This window comes from Euphorbia lathyris, chromosome 2, assembly GCF_963576675.1.
Source record: "Euphorbia lathyris chromosome 2, ddEupLath1.1, whole genome shotgun sequence".
Classification (NCBI taxonomy): Eukaryota; Viridiplantae; Streptophyta; class Magnoliopsida; order Malpighiales; family Euphorbiaceae; genus Euphorbia; species Euphorbia lathyris.
In genome coordinates this window covers 47,328,781-47,348,245 of record NC_088911.1, presented here as the reverse complement: position 1 = coordinate 47,348,245, position 19,465 = coordinate 47,328,781, and the positions used below count along the sequence as shown (strand labels likewise).

The 19,465-nt window shown below is 35.2% G+C and overlaps 3 protein-coding genes across 6 annotated transcripts; all 3 read left to right on the top strand.

Annotated features, from left to right (window-relative positions):
* The first annotated feature begins 7,068 nt into the window (after positions 1-7,068).
* LOC136218073 (thioredoxin-like 3-2, chloroplastic) lies at positions 7,069-12,382 on the top strand. 3 transcript variants are annotated; one of them, XR_010683629.1, is made up of 6 exons: positions 7,069-7,596; positions 8,178-8,252; positions 8,871-8,937; positions 9,858-9,945; positions 11,577-11,594; positions 12,078-12,382. XR_010683629.1 is itself a non-coding variant. In XM_066004816.1 (5 exons), the coding sequence occupies exons 1-5, from the start codon at positions 7,271-7,273 to the stop codon at positions 12,180-12,182; spliced, it is 591 nt and encodes a 196-aa protein (XP_065860888.1). In that variant the 5' UTR covers positions 7,076-7,270; the 3' UTR covers positions 12,183-12,382. The 3 variants fall into 3 exon arrangements, 2 of the variants coding, with proteins under 2 accessions (XP_065860889.1, XP_065860888.1); XM_066004816.1 differs by lacking the exon at positions 9,858-9,945 and having other exon boundaries at positions 7,076-7,596; XM_066004817.1 differs by lacking the exons at positions 9,858-9,945; positions 11,577-11,594.
* Positions 12,383-13,585: 1,203 nt separating this feature from the next.
* Positions 13,586-16,105, top strand: LOC136218071 (protein WHAT'S THIS FACTOR 9, mitochondrial-like). Of its 2 annotated transcripts, none has more exons than XM_066004815.1 (2): positions 13,586-14,055; positions 14,383-16,105. In XM_066004815.1, the coding sequence occupies exon 2, from the start codon at positions 14,740-14,742 to the stop codon at positions 15,955-15,957; it is 1,218 nt and encodes a 405-aa protein (XP_065860887.1). In that variant the 5' UTR covers positions 13,586-14,055; positions 14,383-14,739; the 3' UTR covers positions 15,958-16,105. The 2 variants fall into 2 exon arrangements, with proteins under 2 accessions (XP_065860887.1, XP_065860886.1); XM_066004814.1 differs by having other exon boundaries at positions 13,588-14,055; positions 14,297-16,105.
* Positions 16,106-16,710: 605 nt separating this feature from the next.
* On the top strand, positions 16,711-18,616 carry LOC136218070 (putative pentatricopeptide repeat-containing protein At5g40405). The gene has a single exon (XM_066004813.1). It carries the CDS (start codon positions 16,903-16,905, stop codon positions 18,385-18,387), a length of 1,485 nt encoding a protein of 494 aa, XP_065860885.1. The 5' UTR covers positions 16,711-16,902; the 3' UTR covers positions 18,388-18,616.
* Positions 18,617-19,465: the final 849 nt, after the last annotated feature.

The window sequence follows — 19,465 nt, the reverse complement described above, 5'->3', positions numbered from 1 at the left end:
GGGTATGATTCTCAAAATACCATGGACCGATATCAAAAACTTTCTTTAAATCCGCTTCATAGAAGAATTGAAAGAGATACCTCTAGTCTTCGAGTTCCTTAACGCAGGTCGCTTTATTGGGTGCCTTAAGATGGCCATTCTTTTGTTCATATTGATAAAACTAACATGATTTTCAGTAAGGAATCTTCCTATAACGTTGAGCTCGACCAGATATAAACACGGGTCTCCTTCAGGTGCTCCTAAAATGATTTCCTCCTCTTCATCATCGTAAAGGGAGATATTGAATAGGAGGTGGTCTACGTTTGTCATTAGATTTTAGGGTTTGAGAACTCTCAATAAGAAGAGAAAGCAAATATTAAATAATTTTTTATTTTTTATTATGTATAGGAGATTTTATACTATTTGGCACACCACATCAAAATCTGATGTGGTGTGTTATTACTAATAATAACAAAACATGTGGGCAAATAGTTAAAGATAAAAAATATATATTTTTTTCAATTGAACATGTTGGAAAAATTTGAATAAAATTATATATTAATTTTAATACCAACAAACACCTCCTTTTATGAACAGTCGTGTCCGTCGTGAATAGTCGTGTTAGTACATAAACAGTCGTGTCTTTCCGTATACAGTCGTGTTCGTTCGTGAAAAGACATATCCTTTCAAGTTCTATTTATATAGAATGGATTGTCAAATTAAAAAACGGTTAGAAAAAATGTTCTCTGAAATTTTTCCTACTATCAGTCTGTTCATAATGTCTTGTTTTCCTACTCAGGTGATAACTAGGCTACACACGGCTTGAGTTCGCTTGCGTAATCTGTTGTATCCTAGGAGACGATCGTCAATAGCGACGACATCTGTCTTAAGAAAACTGCTAATACAGGCCTCGGATTTGTCTATCTCTTTCCTTTTAATTTCTAACTTTATTGTTCATATTATTTTCTGTGTTCGTTTTGTTCTTTGGTCAATCACATCTAACTTTTTTACGACATAAGTAATTATTTGTCTAAATTTTTTAAGACAAGCATAATCGTTTGTCTAACATTCTTAAGACATATATATTATTTTTTGGGAAAATTACAAAACTGGGTCAAATGGGAGGCCCATTTACATATTTAACCCATTTACTAATCTTACTACATATCTAGACTGATTTTGTGTGACTTTCCCATAATATCCTTAATATTTACGCGCGGCTCGCTCTATCCCGCCTGACTTCGCATATTCGACCATATGCGAAGCCTGCGAAGCTGATGTTTGGATTTACTTAATGAATTTAGTTCGCATATGCGAAGCCTGCGAAGCTGAAGTTTGTTTTGCTTGATGAATTTAGTTCGCATATGCGAATGCTGGATATGTTTTGAAGCTAATTCGCGAAGTGGTATATAACAAAAAATGGCAAACAACAATGGATTCTAACATTAAAATCATAACATTATCAAAATTTACAAGAAGATTGCCACATAACAACATTCAAATCATAACATTATCAAAATTTACAACAAGATTGCCACAATAACAACATTCAAATCATAACATTATCAAAATTTACAACAAGATTGCCACAATAAACTCTCCTAACGAATCATTTCAAAGTGAACCTAACTAATCCGGTACCAATATTGAAACGGATGAGTAATCTTTGTGGGCACCGTGAGACACATCCATCCCAAAAGGTCTGGACTTCCAGACCTTTTGGGATGGACGTGTCCCACGGTGCACACCAAGATTACTCATCCGATTCAAGATTGGTATCAGATTAAGTTAGGTCCACTTTGAAGATTGGCACCATGGGATGGATGTGTCCCATGGTGCACCCCAAGATTGACAAAACCTCTCCTAACCAACCACTTTAGGAGTGAATGTGTCAGTCTTGGGGAAGTTCATCCCTATACAGGAAGGAAAATCATCTCCCCTGCAGCCCAGTACGCCGCCTTCTAGAAAGGGATATTACGTATTCAACCATCTACAGAAAAAATTAATCGTGTTAGGCAGGGAAAAAGACGATTTTGGCTTCGTGAAATGAAGATTAGCGAAGCATGCGAATGTAAATGTGCAGGGTTTTACTTCGCATATCGATGCTTTCGCGAAGTCTGCGAGGTCAGAAACGTGACTATCTATGTCGCATATTATTGCTTTCGCGAAGTCTACGAGTTCTGAAACGTGAGGATCTATTCGCAGACTTCGCGAACTAATCGATTTGCGAGGTAGATCCATACGTTTTAGACGCTTTCTCTTCGCATAGCTTCGCGAAATCAACGATTAACGAAGTAGATCGTCACTTTCCAGGCTCGTTCTCTTCGCAAAGCTTCGTGAAACCATCGATTGCGAAGTGAATTCATGCAAAAAACGCAGAAAAAAACCAGATACTTACATTTTTCGTCCATTTCACTCCGAAAAACGAGAATAACAATATGATAACATAGGAAAAACGAAGGAAATAACATAGAAAAACCATTTCTTTGATGGTAACAAGAAGAAAGAAACCAAGCAACGAACAGGAAGATGAAAAACCATAGCTTCGTTTTCTAGGGTTGGGAAGTTGTAGAATCAAGAGATGAAGAGATGAAAAAGAGAAATTCATTGTGATTTTGACTAAATGGTGCAGATTTCGTGCAATTTAAGGGAAGAAAGGAAGATCAAAAGTCTTGAAATCATTAATGCAGGAGCAACTTTTCGCATAACCAAGGAGATAGGGGGAGCCGCGATTCGCATAACCAAAGAGTGGTGGAAGTGGGAAGGTTAGAGGTATTATGGAAAAGTCACACAAAATTAGTCTAGATACGTAGTAAGATTAGTAAATGAGTTAAATATGTAAATGAGCCTCCCATTTAACCCAGTTTTGTAATTTTTCCTTATTTTTTTTAAGAATCCAATATTCTTAAGATAGATCAAATTTATTTTTGTGATTTTTCCAAACAACAAATCCATACATAATGATAGTGTATTAATTATATTATGAAAAAGAAATTCTTATTCTAGGCGGAGAACAGATTTGAAAAAAAAGAGGAAAAAAAAATCTCTTTTGTTGAATTGTTTTTAGTATTCCTTAGGAACTAGTTTGATTATTATCAAAGCATATATGTGAAAATTGAGTTCACAATTCAATGCATTAAATGCTTCATATTTGTCTAACTCTTTCCTTTTTAATTCTAGTTTTACTATTCATATGTTTTTCTGTGTTGGTTTTGTTTTTTGGTTAATCACATCTAACATTTTTAAGACAGACGTAATCGTTTGTCCAACAGAATATTGCACCACATCACTCCCCTCTCCTTTCTATTTTGAATTTGCTCCAAAATTTTCTCTCAAAAATCAAAAAATAGTTTCTATCAACACCACCGTCGATTTTTTTTTTGCTCCTTCAGCCATTAGATTTCCATCCGTTTTACTCCGCCACCACCTCATCCTTCTCTACTCGTCCTTTAATTAGATTACAAAAACAACGACAATCAATTGTACAATGGAGATGAATTTCAATTAACTCTCTCTAAAATTCTTTCAGGCATGAAACCGTTAATGGCACCCAAACAAAAAATCCAATTCCATTAGCATTTAAAACACATTGTACAAGTTGGTTCTGAGAAAAAAAGTGAGATAATCGAATTTGGGAGAATTATAAAGAAAAGGATTAACACCATCTAATGGGGAACTCAGAAATTTGAGGTCTAAGCAAAAACATAAAATTAGGAAATCTTAGAAATCAAAATCAGAGAAATAAACAATTAAATTTGCTAATTTATGATTCTAAATAAAGAGAGGTTGTATGTGTGAAGATGGAGGACAAGACATTTCCTGAGAAAGTATATCTATGACATCAATGAAAGCTCGAACTAAAGTTGACAGTTGGCTTTGGCACAAAAGGTTCAGACACAACAATCTTCAAAGTTTGAAGTTTTTCTCTCAACAGAACATGGTAATGGAGAGAAAATGATTACGGCTTAGTAGTAATGTGGATTTAATATAGGAAAAAGTACAAAAATAAACCTTGTGGTACCTTTAGGTTCATTCCGTTAGCAAACACATGCCAAATTGACTAACAGTGTTAAAAGTCAAAAGGAAAAGAGTTAATTTGGTTCTTATATTTATTTATTTTATAAATTAACCACTCTTATTATCTAATTATCACAAACAAACCCCAAAATAAAAATAAAAAATCAAGTACAACATCTTCTCCATTTCTCTTTAATTTTTTTTTCTTTCTCTCTCTCCTCCTTCTCTCTAACTTTCTTCTCATTTTTTCTCTTTTCTTCTCAGATCCCGTCCTTACCGCTATCCACCGTCATTTTTTCCATTGTAGCTCTCTAAACAGATCTAGTTAGAGGAGGAAGAAGGAAGCTCCTCCTCCAATTTATGTTCTAGTCTTAGTTTTTGTTTTAAATTACTTTTTCTTGTTCATTTGAAATCTATATTTCTTCTTGAACTTCTATTTCCGTCAGATCTACAACTGTTCGCTATACTTCTTTCTTTTAGTATTTTTTCGGTCTTAGCAAGAGCGGAAAAGTTTCATCTTGTCCATAGATCTATAGATCTGCGTGGTTGCAAAAACAAAAAGGACTCAGATCCGAACATCCGGAGAAGCCTAAATGATGAAGCATGGATTACAGAGGTTTTTCAATGGGACTTGACTTACGAGAAGAATATGATTTCTATGTTTGTTGTATTTTTACCTTTTATGGTTATTATTGCTCTTTGTAGTCTTATATTGTTCTGTGTAATCATTTCTCTTCCCTTTGTGGAACTTATACTGGCTATAGCCTGTATGAGTTTATTTTCGTGCTGTATGTATGTTGTACCTTTATATCAATGAAATGAGATATGTCATTTTTATCAAAAAAAAAAAAAAAAAAAAAAAAAAAAAAAAAAACATTAAAATCAATCCAATATTCAAAATGGTTGAGAAAATTAATAATAAACAAATTAATCACCAGTACCACTTTCTCCTCTCCCATTGGAATTTTACAACAGCATATCTGAAAATAACAAGAACTTGTAGACTGTGATGTTACAAATAATTGCAGTGGTTCTAACGGTGGATTAATGGAAAAAGCATTTTCATATATCAAAAAGATTGGAGGACTCACCACAGAAGATGATTACCCGTATAAAGCAATAGACGACACCTGCAAAAGTCAAAAGACGAAAAATCACGCAGTTGATATCAGTGGCTATGAAACAGTACCTGAAGATAGTGAGACAATCCTACAAGCTGCAGTTGCCAAGCAGCCTGTTTCGGTTGCAATTGATGCTGGTGGTTTGAATTTTCAATTCTATTCTCAAGGTATCTTCACTAGCTTCTGTGGGAAGCAACTCAACCATAACCATGGAGTCACAACAGTAGGTTATGGAGAAGATAATGATGGAAAGTACTGGATAGTGACAAACTCATGGGATTTGTTTATTATTCATTTTCTTATTTGAATATTGGGTTGATTGTAATGTCTAACTTTTAATTCAATTGATTTTAGTGAGAAATTAGAAAAAAGAGAGAGAAAAAGAGGAGAGGGAGAGGAGAGAGAAAAGAGAAGAAAAATAAGAAATGAAAGATAAATGGAGAAGATGGTGTAATTGATTTAGTCAATTTGTCATGTGTTTTCTAACGGAACGAACCTCAAGGTACTAATTTGTAAACTTTTAAACCACAAGGGTGCCGATCCAAAACAGGTGTAACCATAAAGTTTATTTTAATAATTTTCCCTTTAATATATATGTAGACACCTTTCAAACTATGAGACCTAATATGTTGGATTTTGGACCAAAATGGACAATATCTACATGGTAATGGGTCGGTCTATTACAATTGGTATCCGACTCGTCTCTCTATGAACGATGTGTTGGTTCGAGGATGAACCAGACAGAAGTTGGTGGACCTATAATGTTCCGATCTAGAATTGGCAGCGATCGGGCAAAAGACATGAACAAGGAGCGACCCTAAGAGATGTTGATGAAGACATGAATGGATTGAATCCCATATCGAAAATGGAGAGAGAGAGAGAGTGAATGAATTTTATTAGTAATGTGGATTTATAATACATGTAGATGCGTTTTAAAGCCGTAAGACCCAAAGTGTTGGATTTGAGCCATGACAAAAAAATATATACATGTTATTGGGCCAGTATGTTACATTAACTCTTAATTACACAAAGTTTCAACAGATTTCAATGGAGTTTAGCTTTAGTTTCATTAAGTTTCACCAGGTTTCACCTTATGTAAAATCTGGTAAAACTTGTAACAACCTAGTCCAATAGCATGTAGATATTATCCACTTTGCCCAAGTTTCATTCTTTGAGCCACACAGCTTAAAAATGCATTTACATGTATTGAAAACACACCTTACTAATATACCCCAATCATCCTCTCTCAATTTCCCATATAGTATTCAGTTCATTCATGCCTCCTATTAGTGTCCTCTAAGTCGTTCCTTTCTGAAGCCTTCCACTTAGAGGCCACACCGTCAATATATGATTGTTACAAAACTTGATTGCAACTATTCTATAACATTAATACTAAGGATGTATCAAGTTTCACTTGAGTTTCAAATAAGTTCCGATTAAGTTTCAACCAGTTTCACCTTTTGTAAAACCGGATAAAGCTCATGTAAAACTAGATGAAAAATCAAGTTACAATATGTCTAATAAGAGCTTCACACAATGTCACCTTTTATGAAACTCGGTGAAGCTCAATTAAAACTGGGTTGAAATATTAACAAAAAAGTTTACATCAGGTTTCAATTGAGTTTCACCATATGAAAAATATATGAAACTTATATGAAATTGATTGAAATTATTTTGAAACATTAAAACAAAGTTTTAATTTTTTCTTAGAGTTTCACCTAGTTTTAGGTCGAGAAATTGATGTGAAACTCAATTAAAACTCATGTGAAAAACTTAATTTTAACAATTTTCCCATGTATCTTCGGGTTTCAAACTGTTTTTCAAAATCAAAACCCAACTAAAACTGAAGTGACAAAAGTAAATAAATATCATAACATAGGGGATGTTGACACATCTTACAAATCTATATGAACGACACATACAACAATATCTACTTTCTCAGAATTCCAGACCCCAACCAAGACCATATATATGTTGGAGATGGAACAATTTAGTGAATTTTTGTTGTTCTTCCATTTCCATTGTCAAAATATCTCTGGGCCCATTTCACGATAGATTCCTTCTTAATTCAACTCTTGTCTTGTTTCTACTACTTTTGGGTTCTTTGGCGCACTTCCCCTATTCATGGTTTTTCCTTTTCTCGCCAACAACACATGGCCCAGACCCGACATTTCTCTCCCTCAACAATTAACCAATTTCCCCTTTCGCGCGATTTTTCAATTCCTTCCTTGAATGTCTCAACGCCAAGCTTCAAAACACTTTCTTTTCCGAGAAAGTCAGTAGGTTCTCATTTTACCTGGGAATCTCTCGCTTTTTGTGGGAAAATTCAAGCTCTTAATGCTTTGAGCGGAGAAAGGGCTTTGCGGGAGCTTGATGATTCACCTGTATCGGTTGAACTTGTACCCATCATCAGCGAGAGCCAGTTCGATCGGATCATAGCAGAGGCTCAGCAACTTGAGGAATCGGTTATTATTGTTTGGTATTGACCATATTATATACTTTTTAATCTGTTCAAGGATTTGGGGATTTGTTAGAATTGATCAAGGGGTTTGGTCTGTTTCGTTTCGTCATTTTTAATCTGCTTTTGTTATTGTTACATAGTGATTGAGGCGAAGGGAGAATTCAGAATTGTCTCTGATGCTATCTACCTTCTTAATTTTACTTGAAACTTACCAGTGAATGGAATTCTTTTTTTGTCCTCCCAGTTATTTGATTCTGTGAATTTCAACATAGAATTTGGGGCTGTATGTGAACTATACTGTTGGAAATGCCCCTCTATTGTTTGAAAATTTTCAGAAGATTCCTCCTGGTGTATAAAGTCTGGGTGTGGACAGAACGAGTGTGCTTGAGTTGCAGAATTAGTTGAGAAATGATCTTCCAAGGCTATGGTCAATTTCTCCTGATCTTTTATGATCAAATAATAGTATATCTTGTCCAATACTTTGCTGAATAGATGTTCGTTCCAATAATGCATTCATGTATTGACAAATCTCTATTTTTCTTGTTTTCTTCATTGTAGTGAATGTGAAGTTTAGCACTATCTTTTGTTTGTACTTGTAGGATGGCGAGTTGGTGCAGAAAATGTATATATTTGAAACCAAAATTGGAAAAGTTGGCAGCTGATTACTATCCAAGGTTTGATTGACTATTCATTTTTTGCATTTCTGCACACAAATGTCTTGTCTCGAAATTCGTAAAGAGGTACCAACTGTAAAGAAGTTTGAAGTGAGAATTCTATACTTTCTTGTCACTCTACAGTTCTTGAATATTATGCCTGGTATGCCATTTTACTACCTTGATGGCAGCAATGCAATAAGTTCATGTTTGCCTTCTTCTTAAGGAAGTATCATATTCTTCCTAGAAATACTCTGTGCTCATTAGTATCATTTGCATCTTTCTTTTTGACGTTTGTTCCAGATCTTTCATCTTGCTTGTATATGCATGTCTTTTACCCTCTTTCAGAAGACTCTGTTCTCGTTTGTCCTTCTTGAGTCCGGTATTTCTCATAAAAGACTCCCCACATTGCTACATGGCACTTCCACACATGACAACTCAGGGATAAATTGTTTCTTCAGATATGAAAGAAAGAGTTGATGTATGCATTATGCATCTGGCATAAATAAATATGGTTAAAAAGTATTGGCAATCTGTCTAAAAATCCAAATATTTGATATTATTAAGCCAGCTGACTTGGGAAGATATGGACATATACTTATTAAAATTGTTCCTTTCTTATTCAATTCGATAACGCAGATTGCGGTTCTACTGTGTTGATGTCAATAATGTTCCACACAAGCTTGTTGCTCATGCAGGAGTTACTGTAAGTCCCATGATCATATATATGCCTTTTGTAAATTGTCTTCACGTCTCACTTTGTGCATGAACTGTCCATATTTTGTTTTATTCTTGTAGTTGAATAAACTTTCAATTGAGGAAGGCCTTCAACTTGCCTAATAATCTAGCAGTGTTAAATATACACTCCTGGTTATCTCCGTAAAAAGTTCTAGTGATAGATCAAATTTAATGACAAAATTGAAGTCTGTTGACATTATGAATAGAATAAGTTGTATTCTTGGACTGTTCATTTGTTTTGTTGCACACGTAAAGGTCTCCATACCAATATGTTTCCTTCATGAACTCTGCTGTTGAATTGGTTTTGGGAAGTAGTATTTCTTCACCTAAATAATAGAGGATTAAAGTACAATTTTCCACCGTGAAGTTGGCATCAGTGGACAAAGAAACCCCATTTAACTTTTATATACAAATTTCACCCCCAAGTTCCAAGTATTTTGGTCATTAAACCCCTACATAGTTATAACATACTTTTCTGAGCTAAAGGGAAAATGGCGAGTTGAATGTAATGTAAGAATAAGGCTTAATGACCAGAATTAGAACTAGGCTTGTAATTTTTTCATAAAAGTTAATTGGATCTATTTGTCCTACGATGCCAACTTTAGGATGGAAAATGTCATTCCATCCAATGTTAGTGCATGAATGGATAGGCTGTAGGCATACATATAGAGTATAGACTATTTTAGAGAAAATCTGATATCCACATACTTATGATGAATTTTCGTACATATAGATAAATTTCTTGTTACAATGTGATTAAATTTGTCTAATTAGACTATTTTAGATAAGTTTATCTTGTTCATAGGCTACTTATGAAATGTACTTAAAATTCATATATGTTATATATTCCTCTATCATGTTCAATGTTCTATAATTTTATTCATTTAGGTCTCACTCCATACATACACAAACAAACACTGAAAACATTCAATATCTCTTATTCATTCATCTGAGGTTCTGCTTATTGATTGTTTGGGTAAGCCTTACACACATATTTTGCCAATAGATACTGTTCTCTCTAAAGCATTGAGTTCTGATATGTTTTTAGCCAGATACAAATTCAATACCGTGTTATTGCTTGATCGTTTCTTATAAACTTCACATGCTTGTTGCTTACTTCTAACTGCATTACTTTCTTAACTAATGGTCTATTGGCTATAATTTTTCGATGTAGGAAAATTCGTTTGGTATGTAATCATTGATATTAGCTAGTTTGATATAGAATTGTGTGAATTGTGTTTGTTTGCTGTAGACCATTTACAATAACATAGTTTTAAGCCAATGTGGTCTGTACAGATGTTACACATCCTAGACAGCAGTCACATTAGGATAAGCTTTTAAAGTCAATTTCTGATGTAAATTTAGGACGCATATTAGATAAGTTTCAGTTTGAGATTTTATTTTGAATTCTAGCTTTGATATGGTTAGTTAAAGATTAACTTATTTTAAAGAATTTCAGATAAGAGTTTATTTCTTTAGGGTTGTATTGACTGCCTATTTAAGCTCTTGTAGCTTGAATTGAAGTTTTGTTTTCAAATTATAGTCTTTGAGATCGTGGGGTTCTCTCTAATAAGCACTAACCTTATAGCCTAACAAAATAGGTTATAAAGGTGGAAATTTCACTAAATTACCCCTTTATACAACCAGAAGTTTTACTTCAAGGTCCCATAACTAGAAACCAGTTCTGGGCCTATAACGGATTGGTATCAGAGCCACTTGATATGGGAGACTTGCGTACCATCCAACAACGACTTGAGGTCTTTATAGTAACGTACCAGGGCCCAGGAAGATGGAGCAAGAGATAAAACCGAAAGGGAGCAAGAATGAGCAACAATGGAAGATGCTTAGAAGAATTTATCCGTGAACTTGCTGGAAATTGCAGAGTGTGTGTGGTGGTCAATGAAACAAGCAAGCCCCTCAGCATGAACTCCCCCACCAGGAATGAGATAATCTAGTTCCTAAATTTCCAAACTTGATTTTCCTCGATTTGATGGTTCCACTGACTCATTGGGCTGCTTGAGCTGCTGTGAACATTGTTTTCGCCATCAATGCAGTCCAGAGGAAGAAATGGTTGGATTGGCTTCTTTTCGCTTAGAAGTCGATGACCAAGATGAATTTATGGTTATGGGATCTTGAAGTACAAAGGGCTCATTAGAGAGAACCCAACCGTCTCAAAGACTATATAATTTGAACAAAAAAGTCCAATTCTGATTTATATTCCAGCTACATGAGCTTAAATGGTAGCCAATACAGCCCTAAACTGAGAGAATAAAGCTAATATTTAACAAACTAAATCAGAGTTAAAATTCAAAATTGAATCTGAAACTTACCTAACCTGCCTCCTAAATTTAATTCTGAAATTGAAATTAAAAACTTAGCCTAATCTTGCTGCTGACTACAAATCTAGGATGTGTAACAACAAATCATTGAAAGAAGAGACAATAATATGCATCCTTAAACTTGATAACATGATTTTGAAAAAGCTTAGCCTTTTTTTTTCTTTGGACTTTTAATAGAAATCAGCTTTATATTGTTAATCCAATAAAATGTTTCATTATTATTTTGTTTTTCATGTATTTGCATGTGGTGGACTACAACCTCATGCAGAAGATGCCTACCATACAGGTAAACTTTTGGCTCAATATTAATAAGAAACTGTTTTTAGGTTTGTAAAGAAGCCAAACTGTTAAGCAAGGGCTTTGCAAGCTCAATTTTCTCTTGCTGGCGTAAATTTAAATCCAAACTCGAGTTGCCAAACTTTCTGGGGAAAATGTCAATATTTGGTCTCTGCATTTGTCATTTTCACCCATATATTCATTTTTGGTACATTTGGTTCCTATACTTTACACGATGTCTCTGTTTAGTCTCTCTACATCAAGTTTGGTATATTTGGTCTTCTATACTGAATTCTTTTTGCAAAATTTGGCCATTGATTGACGGTTGCGAAATACACATACAATACACAATTGAAATCGTGCATGACCACGCAGCGCTTAACAGCGCATGTGATTTTGAAGTGAATCAAGTAGCAGCAGCTCATAGATTGTCTTGCATCTTTTGTAAATGAATCTTAAATTCAATATGGCTGATTGATATATTGTGTTACAGCTATGGAAAGATGGGAAGAAACAGTCAGAGGTGATTGGAGGCCACAAAGCACATTTTGTCATTAATGAAGTTCGCCAAATGATTGAAAATGATTCCACCCTTTGAATTTTCATTTTGCTGTTTGTTTTCCCCATTTCTTCGTGTAGCTAGCTAGAATTAGGAGAATTAGATTTTGGTTTTGATTTTTTCCTGATAAGTTAAAGCTGCAAAATTATAGCATACAGAGATAAAAGATTGGCACATGTTTGCCTACTAGTATTAAGATACTTGAAACAATATTAATAAAGGAAAAGTTTTGGTTATAAGGTCTCGTCTCTCCTTCAAACCTCCATATCTTATTTCATTCACATTCTTGTAAATTACGGCCATTCTAGTTATTTACTGTAAAACATTTAAATATATTTCTTAGAGTCATGTTTACTTATTTATTAAAGCTGGACTATATTATTATCATCCAAATAATTTTACATGAATTTGGTAAATTATGAAATATTATCAAATGAAGAGGTGCACATCTATCTTTTAATTAGTCAAGTTCATTGGATTGGTTATATGAACTTTCTTCCTTAGTAAGTAAGCACCTTCAAAGCGATAGACACGACTGAGCAGGGTTACGAATTCATATTCACCAACAGACAGGGGCGGATTTAGGGGGGGGGGGGGGGGGGGGGGGGCATAGGGGGCATTTGCCTCCCCCTTCACCCGAATTTTTTTTTTTGTCCCAAAACGACGTCGTTTTGGTTCTAACCAAAACGACGTCGTTTTGGTAAGTGAATCTAAATAGCAGACAAGGAGGACAGGACTTCATTGCGTTTCTTTACCCTCACATCGCTCGACTTCTCTTCTCCGCTCCCTATCCCTCCCCAAACGCAAAACGCCGCCACTTTCAGTCTCCTCTCCTCTCCTCCTCCGTCCGACTTCTCCCTGTCTCCGGCCGGCCGTCCGCCCATCTCCGATCTGCTGCTGCGGCTGTCTCTCCCTGCCAGGTTAGTTTAATTGTTCTTTTTCTGCTTTAATTTAAATTTTAGGTTAAATTAATTTTAGGTTAAAATCATTTTAGGAAAATGGATATTGATAGTTTGTTTTGTTTATTTTTAATTTTGGTTAATGGATATTGATTGATAGATTGTTATTAATTTTAGGTTATTCTTAATTTTAGGTTAATTGAATTGGTTGAATTGATCTGGTATTATTTATTGATTGAATCGATTTGGTATTTATTGAATTGAATTGAATTGATTTGGTATTATTAATTGAATTGATTTGGCATTATTGATTGAATTGGTTTAATTCATTATGTAGGTTAATGGATAAATTTATGTTTAAAAGAGCACGAAGTTCGGTTGATAACAATTATGTACTAAAGTGTATTTTTTTCAATTAATATAAAAATTTTTTTACATAGAGTTTCGCCCCCCTCCCTCAATTCCTGGATTCGCCACTGCCAACAGAGGATGTTTGGGGGTGTTCTATGATAATTTATAAGTGCGCTTAACAATTTTTCTATTAAAAAAACACAGTTTTGATTGAGTTTTTCAGTGTAATTTCGAATTGTTTCCAAATAGTAAACTTCTTAGCTGCATGCATCTATTTCAAAATAATTCTGATATTTATGTAATTTCGTAAAATATCTGTTCCCAACTTCCAAAGCCCACCTTCCCAAAATCTTCACCTGAACCCTAGAGTCCCGATCTTCATCTCACTCTTACTGCTAATCTTCATCCGACATTTCCCTTTCTCATCTCATCCCATCTTCGATAATCGATTCTCTGACCCCCTTCTTCCCGCTCACTACCTACAACTTCGCTGGAGACTCACCAGTCAATCCTTCACCCTCAGACTCGCCGGTCACCACATCCAGTCCACGTTGTCGTCCGCCACTGAAGCACTCTCCAGTCCAGCCCTCTCAATCAGTATCGCTGTCGCTGGCAACTTTCACTCATTTATTTCTTTCCGGCGATGCATTCAGTTCTAATTTGTAAGTTTTTATCTCCATTCTATATTATTTTGTGCAATTTTCGATGCTTTTCTATTGTAAAATACCCCTCCAATTCCTACCTATCTTGGGCTTTTCCTCTTTGATTCAATCTCTGTCACCTCTTTATTGTGTCTTGGTATTAATCTTTGCATGAATGCACAAATTAAGTTAACTTTTGGGATTGCGTTTAATTCTCCTATTATTTATAAAATTTGCCAAACTTCCTAAATTTTGATTCCAGATTATGGCTGAGATGGGTCTTTGGTTAAAACACTCTGGGCTCCTAATGATAGCTGATTCAGCAAGTTACAATTAACCATTTTGCAGTATTATGGCTGTTGAGCTATCTCAGTGGGAAAGGGACGAATGCATCAGATATTTCTAGCAATTTCCTTTCAAGTTATCCTGGTGGCTAAGTGGCACAGAAATCATGGTGGGATGCTGATATTAAAACAATAATTCAGTCATAATGATGAAAGCTGTTGAATCTAAATGAATGGGGTCTGCATTCTAGTGATCTCCGTACCATCTGTCCTGCATCTTGCTTCAGCTGCTTTTTATAGCCACCATTTTGCCAATCACTTGTTTAGCTGCTTCAACTTCGTTTTTATTACGATTTCTAGTATAATGTCTTCCAAGTTTAGCTGATTTTGCTTTCAATCTTAATCCAGCTTCCTCAACTCAATGTTCCTGACAAAGTCCAAATCTAAAATCCTAAAGCCGCTTTTCTTTACCTCTGAAGGTTCATTTTTTACCTGCATTAATCATATCCCCAAAAATCCTCCATACAAGTACTTGCAAACCCAGAATTATGTGAATGTATACATGAAATGGAAGAAAGATCCATACTATGATTCAATACAGCATATACACAAGTCTTTAGAGCTTAAACCCATTATTTTGTTGAAAAATATCATAGCCCAAGATCCCAATGGTTGCATCCCAATTTCTGAAGTGTCAAAGAGAGGACTGCAATTTGATGTGAAAATCAAGGTTGCAAGGTTTTTAAGGCAATACCCTTCAATTTTTGAGGAGTTTACTGGTCCTAAATATAATTTGCCTTGGTTTAGATTGACACAAGAAGCTGTAGAGATTCACAAGGAAGAGAAAAAGGTACTCGAGGAGTGTAAAGAGGATTTGAGAGAAAGACTGAAGAAGTTCATATTAATGAGCCAGGAAAAAGTGTTGCCTTTCAAGATTATTCAAGGGATGATATGGTATTTGGGTTTGCCAGAGGATTTTTTACAACACCCTGAGAAGAATCTGGACGGATCTCTTAAGGTAGTCGAAATGGCGGATGGGTTGAAGGGTTTGAGTGTAGAAAGTGGGGAAAAGATGTTATCTATTTTGCAAAGAAATCGCATGAGAAAAGGAGTATATAATGGAGAATCAATGGAGGTAATTGAGTATCCATCTTTTCCATCAAAGGGTTTAAGGTTGAAGACGAAGATTAAAGATTGGTTAAAAGAGTTTGACAAGCTTCCTTATGTATCACCTTATGAGGATTATTCACATTTGGATCCAAATAGTGATATTGCAGAGAAAAGAGTTGTGGGGTTCCTTCATGAGTTGCTATCTTTATTTGTTGAGCATTCAGCAGAAAGGAAGAAACTTTTGTGCCTAAAGAAGTATTTTGGGTTGCCTCAAAAAGTTCACAAGGCATTTGAAAGGCATCCCCATCTATTTTATTTGTCTCGTAGGAACAAGACATGCACAACAATTCTTAAGGAAGCTTATGGTGATCAAGTGTCTATAGAAAGACATCCAATGTTGTTGGTGAGGAAGAAGTACATTAAGTTGATGATGGAATCAAAGATGCTTTTGAAGATGAGAAAGGTTAAGAAACCGTTTGTTGATTCGGGTTCGGGTTCGGGTTCGGATTCGGATTTGCTTTTGCCTTGAGTTTCAGCTGTTGTAATCTGCCTTGCCAAGGTAATCATTGATGATGACAACTTACAATGACAAAGAGAGCTGCCTATGTGTATCCCTACAACCAATTAATTATATGCAAAATTTGAGGTTGCACGCTTAGAAAGCCCTTAAATAACAATTTCACCAGGTCACAAAATTTTAGTTTGTGTAGTCATATATATATATTTTACTTTCATTAAAAAAAATTACGAATTAATTTTGTGGGTAGAATACAAAAAAAAAAAAAAAAACTTTGTAATTTTAAGTATTTGCAAAGCCTCGTGGTTCAAAATTTTACAAATACAAAAATAAACGTTTTCACTATTTAGACAAATGTTTACACCAAAATTTCCAATGATATCCAATCTCGTTTTACTCAACCTAATATATAATACAAGAACATTTTAAAGTAGAAAAAGTAACATGTCTCAAATTCCCATTGTTTTCAAAGTAGAAAAAAGTAACAAAATGTTTGAAATTGCCATTGTTTACTAACGATTTTAGTATTTACGCAAATGGAGGTATTTTTGCAAATGGACACCTCAACTGTGAGTTTTTGTAAACTTTTAAACTATAAGAACATCCCTGTAAATGAGAAGCCAAAATTTATTTTTGTATTTATGCCTAATTTCATTTAACTTTCAACAAAATGATAATCAGGATTATGCGCCATTAATTAAGCAAAAGCTTAGAAAGTAGTTTTGCTTTTTGTTAAAACATCTCCTAAATCTTCCTAAAAATCCTTTTTTTTTTCACTATCTTTGTGGGCTATTGTATTGGGATTTCTCTGTACAAGCCCAACTTTTAAAACATTAGCAGATTACGGACGGGAAATCTTGTAATTTGACGAAATTATTAATTAATTCAACCATGAAATGGAAGCTAAACGCGGGAAATTTTCAGAAACACAAGTGTTCTGGTTCAAGACATTTATGAATGAGCTGCTTAACTTCATCATTGTCGAAGCAGGCATTTTTGTCTCTCCTAGAATTTGGTACTGGTATTAAAAAGCTCAAGCAAATTCATACCCAACTTCTTATCAATGACCATTTTAACGACTGTAACTTCGTAGGTCAATTTGTGGCCACTATCGCCATTAAAAACCCCAGGAATCTTGATTATTCCAATCTAATTCTCGACCAATGTGAGACCCCAACTCTCTTTGCCTTAAACTCATTGATCAGAGCTCACTCAAAAGGTTCTACTCCTCGACACAGTTTTCGTTTCTTTAACAAAATCCTCTCTTCTGGTAAACGTATTATGCCTGATAATTACACTTTCAATTTCCTTGTTCGTGCTTCTGCACAGCTTTCGGCAGGATGGACTGGCCCTGCAGTCCATTGCGCTGTTATAAAATATGGGTTTGAATTTGATCCACATGTTCAAAGTGGATTGATCCTTATGTATGCCGAATTGGGGGTTTTGGGTTCCTGTCACCAGGTGTTTGAATTAATTCCCCACCCAGATTTGGTGTGTCAAACAACTATGGTGAGTGCTTGTGCGAAATGCGGTGATGTTGGTTTTGCAAGAGAACTATTTGATTCAATGCCTCAACGAGACCCTTTTGCATGGGGTACGATGATTGATGGGTATCGACAATGTGGGCGGTCAAGGGAGGCATTGCGTTTGTTTTATTTAATGCAATCAGAGGGTCTCAAGATAAATGAAGTATGTATGGTCTCATTCTTATCTGCCTGTAGCCAGTTAGGTGCCTTGGATCATGGGAGATGGGGCCATACGTATATTGGCAGAAACAAAATTCGAGTGACAGTTACATTAGGAACAACACTCATTGATATGTATGCAAAATGTGGAGACATGAATAGAGGAATGGATGTGTTTTGGGGAATGAAGGAAAAGAATGTTTATACATGGAATAGTGCCATGAATGGACTAGCTATGAATGGGGCTGCCAATAAGTGCCTTCAACTATTTTCCCTAATGCAAAAAGATGGAGTCTTCCCCAATGAGATCACTTTCCTTGCAATTTTTCGGGCTTGTGGTGTGGCTGGACTCGTGGAGGAAGGCCGTAAGTATTTTGATTCAATGAGAACAGAATATGCAATTGAACCTTTACTTAAGCATTATGGATGCATGGTTGATTTATATGGTCGAGCTGGGCGCTTAGATGAAGCTTTAAACGTCATCAATAGCATGCCGATTAAGCCTCATTCGGGCGCCTGGGGTGCTTTGCTTAATGCTTGTAACATGTACAATAATGTGGAAATGGGTGAACTTGCCTCGAGGAAATTAGTTGAATTAGAGGGTAAGAATGATGGTGCCTTTGTGGTATTATCGAATATATATGCTGATTCAAAGAAATGGGAATTGGTTAATGATCTTCGGCAGGATATGAAAGTGAATCACGTGAGAAAACAGCCTGGTTGTAGTGTTATTGAGATCGATAGTGAAGCTCATTAGTTTTTTTGGTGGGAATAAGGATTGAGTTCATGTTCATGACAATCCTAGGTGGAACTGATTCCTCCGCACTGATCAAACTAGGTCCTATGTATATTCAGTAAAGCCAAAACTGTAAGTTCAAACTGCAGGATTTTATGTGCTTAATTCTTTGATGTACTCTATGCATTTCGTATTCCTTTAGATAAATTTCTCCATTAATAATGAAAAATGAAAATTGAAACTGCTGCAAGAATTTAAATTATGTGGTTGTATTACAATTGATTCAAGTAATAATCTAATTTTTTCAAACTTTTTCTTTTGAAGCAGAAGATTTTATATATGGCTGTTTTTTTTTTTTTTAAATTTTCTTTACCAAATGTCTACAACTGATTTAGGCAAGACTTGTGTGACCTCCGGGGGCGGAGCCAGCCCACAGTCCGGAGGACCAAAGCTCCCCAGGCACCGGCTCCGCCCTTGAGTATTGTTAGTTAGTTTTGTCCCTTTTAGCCCCTTCTCATATTGATTTACATTTAATATCATTTCAATAGTTCAAAGTGGTTGAGTTGGTTTAGGAAGTTTATTTTAAGGTAAGAGGTCATAGGTTTAAACCCTACCAAACTCACTCATTTTATTTTTTTTATCCAACATACTAAAGCTACAAAGTTTCAGCGTACTGGAGGTTAAAAAAAATTTGCTCGGCACTTTGGAAAATCACTCTCAATAGCATGGCTAAAATTAGCCTCCTAGGTATGGATTTTTGGCTCTGCCACTAGTGACCTTTATATTAAGGAATTAGTAAAAGACCACCGAGCACGTGGTCCGAATGGTTAAGGTACTAGATCAACTTAACCATCCAATCAGGAATTGAATCCTGGAAATGGAAATGCATAATTAAACCCATGGGCTTTGCCTGTTTTAAGATGCCCATGATTTTTCAATGTAATAATTGATTAGAGGCCCGTGATTTTCCAATATGAAAAAATAATTGATTAGAGGTTTAATTCTTAAAACGAGTAAAGTTCAGATGCTTAATTATGCTTTTTGCCTTTTATTTTTATTTTTATTTTTGTCTAAACCATGTGTATCATTATTGAGATAA

Bases quoted from the DNA above. Each gene is read 5' to 3' on its own strand.
- LOC136218073 (XM_066004816.1), top strand. From the start codon at position 7,271: ATGGCCCAGACCCGACATTTCTCTCCCTCAACAATTAACCAATTTCCC. The intron at 7,597-8,177 runs GTATTGACCATA...TTGTACTTGTAG, and splicing joins GAATCGGTTATTATTGTTTG to GATGGCGAGTTGGTGCAGAA. The intron at 8,253-8,870 runs GTTTGATTGACT...TCGATAACGCAG, and splicing joins GCAGCTGATTACTATCCAAG to ATTGCGGTTCTACTGTGTTG.
- LOC136218070 (XM_066004813.1), top strand. From the start codon at position 16,903: ATGAGCTGCTTAACTTCATCATTGTCGAAGCAGGCATTTTTGTCTCTC.
- LOC136218071 (XM_066004815.1), top strand. From the start codon at position 14,740: ATGTTCCTGACAAAGTCCAAATCTAAAATCCTAAAGCCGCTTTTCTTT.